At 42.4% G+C, this 7,480-nt stretch overlaps 1 protein-coding gene across 1 annotated transcript in view; it reads left to right on the top strand.

Annotated features, from left to right (window-relative positions):
* Positions 1–7,480, top strand: part of LOC111868953 — a 517,093-nt gene that overhangs the window by 236,048 nt on the left and 273,565 nt on the right. The window contains exon 2 of the mRNA XM_033753245.1: positions 6,632–6,815. Within this exon, the coding sequence (XP_033609136.1) occupies positions 6,632–6,815 (184 nt within the window). The remainder of the gene's footprint in view (positions 1–6,631; positions 6,816–7,480) is intronic.

The following is a 7,480-nucleotide window of genomic DNA, read 5'->3' as shown; positions in this document are numbered from 1 at the left end:
CCCCCCCCACACTCTCTCACAGAATTCAAATTGTTAAAACAGTGACACTTTAACCTTCCGTTAAATACTTCGTTACATCCCCTTGAAGCGATTTGCATTTAAAATATAGCCTGCAAAATTAATACAAAATTCATGAAACATTGCATCTCGTTTATTTAAACAAAAACGTAATCCGATCGCACGAAAATAGGATGTTAATTGGATGAATCATAATTACTTTCCAGTTTACACAAAATTTTCACATTAGAGAAAAATTATGAGTATCTTGATTAGAATTACCCACAGAGCATTTATCAAAACAAACAAAATGGACCAGGAAGCTGGCGGTAATTACGTTTTATTTCTTTGGACATATATAAATACGCTAGTTCGAAGCAACTGCAGTGGTAGCGCGGTAGAAAAAGGCACTATTGTACAAAAAATATATACGCGATTAAGGGGAAGGTAAAGAAGGGAAGGCGGTGAGAAATGTTCAGGGCGCAAAGACCAAACCAACCCATTTCTCTCCACTTTTGTTTCTTATTTATTCTTCCCTGCTGGCCTCTCCCTCTCTTCGGGTTTCCGAGGGTATCCTCAAGTTAATAATGTGCGGATTCTAGAACGGTTTTCACCCCTACATCCGAAACTGGACGTAGACCCACCAGTACAAGCTGCCTCAAAACAAGTTTACGAATTTGCAAGAAAAAAAATCTATTTAAAATAAAAATGTAATAAGTCCGGATTCACGAGTGTTTTCTGTACTACGAATGCAGATAGAAGCTGTTGCGGAAACCTCTTGAAACGCGGCTAGCTGGAAACTACGAATGAGTTGGGCGGACAACTTGAAGACAGCTGGTTGCAGCTGTCCCAGGCTTTTGGTCAGTGGAAGAGTGGCCTGTGCCGATACCGGCTGAGCCGTCGGGTGATGTCAGTGACAGGTGGTTCTCTGCCTCCTATTGTTTCCCCAAGCATGTTGACGTAGCGGTAATGCTCTAAATTCGTACACGAGGAAGTACTCGGTTCCAGTCTCGGTCAAGCCACTGACCGTACTGACTGAGGTCTTTCGTGGTGGTCCTCAGTCCTTCCAGGAAATATCCTGAATAGTATCTCGCTTAGCCCAAGGCCATGTGCTTCGAAATGCTTTATGACTCATCATTCTGAATCGTCCTACTATTCGACGCCATAGTCTAGACACAGAGCGTCGTAAAGTAAATCGGTCGCCTATTATTTCTGAATAGATTTTGTGGCTCTGTTCTGTTTGTTCGTCTCCCCATACGTTCTGGCTTCTGCATGTGAAGTTCCCACCCGGTGGAGTACATCAGCATGCACAGTTGCCCTCCGGTTTTTGTGTAAGTTCACGTTAGTGCTTTGCTAATTGCACGGCTCCTGTTCAGTGAGTGCTTGGTAGGACGTGTTTTGCTAATTGCACGGCTCCTGTACAGTGAGTGCTTGGTAGGACGTGTTTTGCTAATTGCACGGCTCCTGTACAGTGAGTGCTTGGTAGGACGTGTTTTGCTAATTGAACGGCTCCTGTACAGTGAATGCTTGGTAGGACATGTCTTGGTAATGCTGTTTATGTTACGGCATAATAACTCGTGTTTCTCTGGTAACAAACAGTCTGCATCTTCTGTTGGTCTGCCGCAGGACATGCCTTATGTGGAACGGTTATGTTTCTGTAGTTACAGACATAGGCGTATGAATGCGTTTATCTTTGTCAACATTCAGTGTACATTTTCTAATGTTGATTTATTGTATAAAACACAAATTAAACAAAAGGTAATGATAAAATTGTTTCAAGACGTAGAAAAGGTATTCTTGCAGGAAGATGCGGAAATTGAGTTTAGTATCTTCATGCAGAATTAAACAGAAAACCAGGGACATGTAAGTACTGTAATATACAAGGAACAGCTATCTCTTGCTTAGTTAAGCATCAAGCCATAAAGAGGAAGATATACAGAAGTATAATTTTGCCTTTAAATTTTGTATGTTTGTACAACTTGGTTTCTCACGTCTTTATAACAGAAGCCTTGACCCGTTACACCCTTTAACACATAAGTAGTAGAAGTCCATCAAGTGTGAACGATTTAGTATGAGTAATTAAACGTTTTGTCTTTGCATGTTTCGACCATTATTGTGTGTCATCATAAGGAGCAGCCGCCACTATAAAGGAAGAACTCTAAATACTGTGACATGTAGACCCGTTGCTAGGGAACAGCTATGTGGAGACTTTTCCCCGGCAACGGAAGAGACGTTTTCTGTGCGGTCCGTGCCGGGGATATAGTGCTATAAGAGACAACCACATCTCGTCAGAGAGGACGTTACACAAGGACTGTGACCGCAGGGGTTCAGTTGAAAAAAATCTGCTCGTGAGTCTCAGGGGGCTTGGCGCCAAGACGAGCTGATTGGCGGTAAACCGTCAGTCGTAAAATAACTTTGACTTTGACTTGACTTAGTGCATTATAACAAAATTTTGCAGACAACAAGCGGAAGTCATTCAAAATCATGAGAACGAACATGTTCGTAGTATAGGACAAGGCGAAGCCAGACGTAGACAATAATAAGAGGCTTAAACATGGCGGTGGTCAAGCTTACTACCGTTTAAGAGCTTGAGCTACCTTTGCAGCATAAGATACTATTTCCCTATAGAACGGACAATACTTTGTAAGATGAGGTACCGACTAAATACGAGTAAGTAATAATACACTATATCTTCAATACCAAAACCATTTTTTTATTATAACAAAATTTAATACTATTACTTTCATGTCATTACTACATCTACATCACGAGCCTCCAATAACAGTTTTTATACACAAAATATAGAATACTCTAATTTGTCCGTGGGAATGCAACAAAATCACAAAAACCGACTACTGACTCGATGATGTAAAGCATCAATCGAAGAATTTTATTCTTATTTTATACTATAACTTTTGTTTTATATAATCTAATTTATTGTATTTTTACGTCAAGTATTTTAATATAATTTATATTATTGTATCCAATTTTATTAATACTGCAGTTCAGTGATGTATATATGTTAGCCATGTATTTGCCTGGCGATGGCTATTAATAGCCGAAACATGTAGAAGAGCCAAAACCAGGCACTGACCTCGATATAGTTGTGTTATGACGGTCTTAAGAAAGAAGTTATAAATTATAACACAACAGGATGCATGAAATGATTTATACTTAAGATAGGCATGATCTGCTTTACAGACCCCGTGCTGACAGGGAACTTGTATGTAGTGCAGAAGGAAGAATATTCAGTAACACGCTGTATGTGCGATACGTACGTTTGACGAAAAGCCAAGCATATTCATAAGAGACAAAACCATCTTCTCGTCAGAGAGGATGTTACACAACGACAATGATCGCAAGGGTTCAGTTGCAAAAATATCTCTGGTCGTAAAGTAAGTTTGACTTTGTATATGAATGGACAGGGTATGTAGCACGTATATGAGCATATAGATGATCATAAAAAGTTTTAGAAGGAAAACCCAAAGGAGAGAGACCACTAGGAAGACACAGAAATTGAAGGGAGGATAATATTATAACGGATCTGAAGGAAATCGGTAGGAGGGGTGTGGAGTGAATTCGTCTGTTTAGGTTAGGGACCAGTGGCGTGCCATTGTGAACACGGTAGTCGCGTGAAGTGCTGAAAACTTTTAGTTTGTTGAAAAAAAGAGTTCATTTTTCAAGAACTTAGGTCCATGGAGTTAGATAGTTAGCTAGCTAGTTAGTTATCCATGAAGACATGTGAGGTAGCGATATATAGCTGAACACATTCTTAACCTCTTCACTAGATGGAGGTGAATGGTCAGCTTCATGCAACGGCCGCCTTACTCCCGGGAAAATAAGCCGCTAAGTCCTTTGGGAAGGAGGCTGGCTTGGATTATGTGTGCCCCTGCTGAGAATCGAAACCCGATTCCTCGGTCGTCCAACTCTAGCCTAATCACTGTATCCGCTGAGCTATCCAAGTATACAGATAATTTGTTATAGTAGTTTACAGATTGCTTGAAACGCGTTACAGTTCAGTACAGCTGTTTCAGTGTTAAGAGCTAGCAATACAAATACGTTTACATTTCAGTGAACACCCAGTTTTCTCTGCTTTCCAAACAATAAGATCTGTCATACGTGTAGAAGTGTTTTCCTGGCATTGTGTATGGAACAAAACCGATTGATCCAGCGTGTGAATGATTGAGCGAGTTGTCGAGTGGCGGGCTGTATGGGGGAGTGGCTGAGCAAATTAACGAGGTAGTGGGTGATTGAGGGAGCTAGTACACCCGAGTGGATGGGCGTATCTGGGAGTGGCCGAGTAGAATAATCATTCAGTCAGGCAGCCAGGGACTAAGTGAGCAGAAATAATTCAAGTTCAGCTGTCTCCATATCAGTTCACAATTAATATCCTATGTCGACATAATGATTCTCATTAAGGCAACCAAATCAGTCATTTCATGTCAGTTTCCTTGAAAAAAAAAAGAGGCACAATCCTGCATGTTGTGCTATTCCAGTGTGTGTGTTTGCTTCTCGTGACAAATTTAGTAATTAATTGATCAAAAGTTTAAAGGTGTAACTCATTTATTTCTAAATTTGTACAGTTTCCAAATCACATGTATGCCGAAACATATGATTTTTCGTGACAGCTATAGTTATTAGCCCAATCTTGTTTTGAAAAAATGAAAGTAGGCTTATGCGATATCCATGTTGTCTGTGTATCCCCCCTTATCAACAATTGAAAGGCTGAACCAATCTATATGAAACTAGGTATGTATGGCACGTGAGCCCATCTCAACGGCGTACTTCATGAATCCCTTCCATCAGTCTGTGTGTCTATGTGTGCACCCATATAGTTGCTAGGCAACGACTCGTTAAAATCGTTGTTTGACAATGGCTCAATAAAACGTTACCGCTGCAACAAATACACATACAACAATAGAAGAATTGTTGAACTCGTGCGTGCCGTGTTAGTTGTTCCCAGGACTTCTTTTTAGATTGATAGACTGACGTTTATTTAAATGTATAGATAGATTGAAAGATCACGATCCTTGGCACCAGTGGCAAGTAGGGATAGAGGGAGAGAGAGGCTATCAGGATTTCTCCTGTCTGCAGTCCGTCCGTCTCCCTCACAGCGCCACTTGTTCGATCCCCTGTTCGGTAGTTCGTTTCTGCGCATCGCTAATCCGGCTCTTACTAAATGAAAGTCTGTCTAAAGCTTATAGTTAAGTTTCTGTTATAACCAAGGAAAGGGAGGGGTAGAGTTGTCCCTGTAGTTAATTAATTAAACACCACTCCATGAAGACACGTGGGGGAGTGGGGTTATAGCTGCACGCTTTTTTGTACTCGGCATTAGATGGAGAAGCCGGTCACGGTAGCCGAGCGGTCTGAGGCGTGCACTGTCTTCGCTCGCTCGGAAGCCGGGATCGTGGGTTCGAATCCCACTCAGGGCATGGATGTTTGTGTGCGTTTTTCTGTGTTTATGTACAGGTAGATGCCTTGCGACGAGCTGATCACCCGCCCAAGGAGTCCTACCGTATGTCTAAGATCTAGAAAAAAAAAGTGAACGGAGAAGTTCATGGAGGTAGGCCTAGGCCCACTGGGGCTGTAGTGCCAAGGAAAAAAAATACATGGAGAAGCGAGGAGCTTCACAACCCGCCGCTTTATAGCCCGGGAAGGAACCCCCCCGTACCTATTGAACGGTGTGGTGAAAAAAAATATATTTTGTCTTTAACAGGAGTCGAACCCCCGGCGTTCAATTCACAACTTTTGTGAAGCGTATAATATGGTGGCAGGCTGGAACCGAACTCAAAATGGGATATATTCCTTCTGTTTCTGATTTCAGGCTTTCGCAATTGGGCCATGTTTGATGTTTGTCCTGCTCCTGGCCATTTTCGCCCATTGGAAGTGGGCCGTGTTAATGTTGCCACCTGCTTTATAATTAAAGAGGAATTGTGTACTTTGCCCGCAGCGTGTATGTATTGGTTTCATACGGTTTTTATAACAAACAGAAAGTGTTACCCCAATCAAAATTAATCTGTTCGCCTCTGTAATGGAGATGCATTATGTTTTCTGTAAGGTAGGAGCTCCATTTTCGAGAAGTTCATGCAACCTGGAGTGACAGGGGCTCTTTATATCTTCGTCTCTGTAATGGAGATGCATTGTGTTTTCTGTAAGGTAGGAGCTCCATTTTCGAGAAGTTCATGCAACCTGGAGTGACAGGGGCTCTTTATATCTTCGTCTCTGTAATGGAGATGCATTGTGTTTTCTGTAAGGTAGGAGCTCCATTTTCGAGAAGTTCATGCACCTGCTGTACGTAACTTGGGGCTCTTTATATGTTGCATATATTACCAAAATCTGATCATAGTGGCCTCGCGGTAAAAGCCATGAACCGTCTTCGCTCTCTCGAACGCTGGGATCATGGGTTCGAATCCTACTGAGGCATGGATGTCTGTCTGCGTTTCTTCTGCGTTTGTGTTGTTCTGGTGTAGGTTTCGGCCTTTGCGACGGGCTGATCCCCCATCATAGGAAATCACTGCTTGCATACGGAGCCGACGAGAATGAGGCTTCACTTGCTAGAGTCTCCCTCTTGGCTTACTCTTGCACCCTGAAGACGGAAGCAGTGTGTTAACGTGGTGTTCGCGCTGTGTTACAGGCTACCACACCTACACGTACAACGAGAGTGCCCACACGGAGAGAGTCCCAGACGAGATTCTGAGCGTCAGGTACGAGGACGGCAGGTGGAGTAAGCCATACTACGACTGCGGTGGGGGCAACATTTGGATGCTGACGTATACCGTTCCCTTCTTCGGTTTCCAGAACGATACGTACTTCTTTATGTGAGTAACCACTCGTCTCAATCACACATGTAGTGCTGCAGGAGTATTCTAAATTGTTGTCGGGGTTTCCGAGGCTGATAAAGGGAAACCCCGACATATCGCACGTCCATCTTGCATGTTTACAAGCACAGACTGAAAACTGGCTTTGAGGCCTAAGTTTTATTTCTGTGTTTAATTTTGCTTATTGACAAATGTTTTCCATATGAATTTTAGACTCAATCTCTGTTAAAGGGCCTGAGATTTATGGTAAAATGTAAAGTTGTCCATGTTTTTAATTAATCAAGCACTATTCCATGAACATAATTGAGGGGGTGAAGCTATAGCTCCACCTTTCTTGACCCCGGCACTAGGGGCTCTGTTCTGCAGTTAAAGCGCTGTGTGTATTTATATGGAACACTCACCCGTGTCCTTGACGTATTCCATCTTGCCGTCAATTTAGGTGTGTTCCACAGTTTTGAAAATAATGGAGTCCTATATTGCCAACTGTCATAACTAAGAGCTACTATTCTACCTTGAAGATGGATGTAGCAGATTCCACCGAAATGATATTAACGGTCTTCCACATTACACGGCGTCACGTACCACTGTGAGAACCTCAGATCTCGCACGAAAGCAGTGACATCGCGGCCGAAGAACGGCCGTTTCTAAAGTAAAAAAGTAAAGCT

The sequence above is a fragment of the Cryptotermes secundus genome, unplaced genomic scaffold (genome assembly GCF_002891405.2).
Source record: "Cryptotermes secundus unplaced genomic scaffold, Csec_1.0 scaffold1090, whole genome shotgun sequence".
Lineage (NCBI taxonomy): Eukaryota > Metazoa > Arthropoda > Insecta > Blattodea > Kalotermitidae > Cryptotermes > Cryptotermes secundus.
This window is presented reverse-complemented; position numbering and strand designations above follow the sequence as displayed.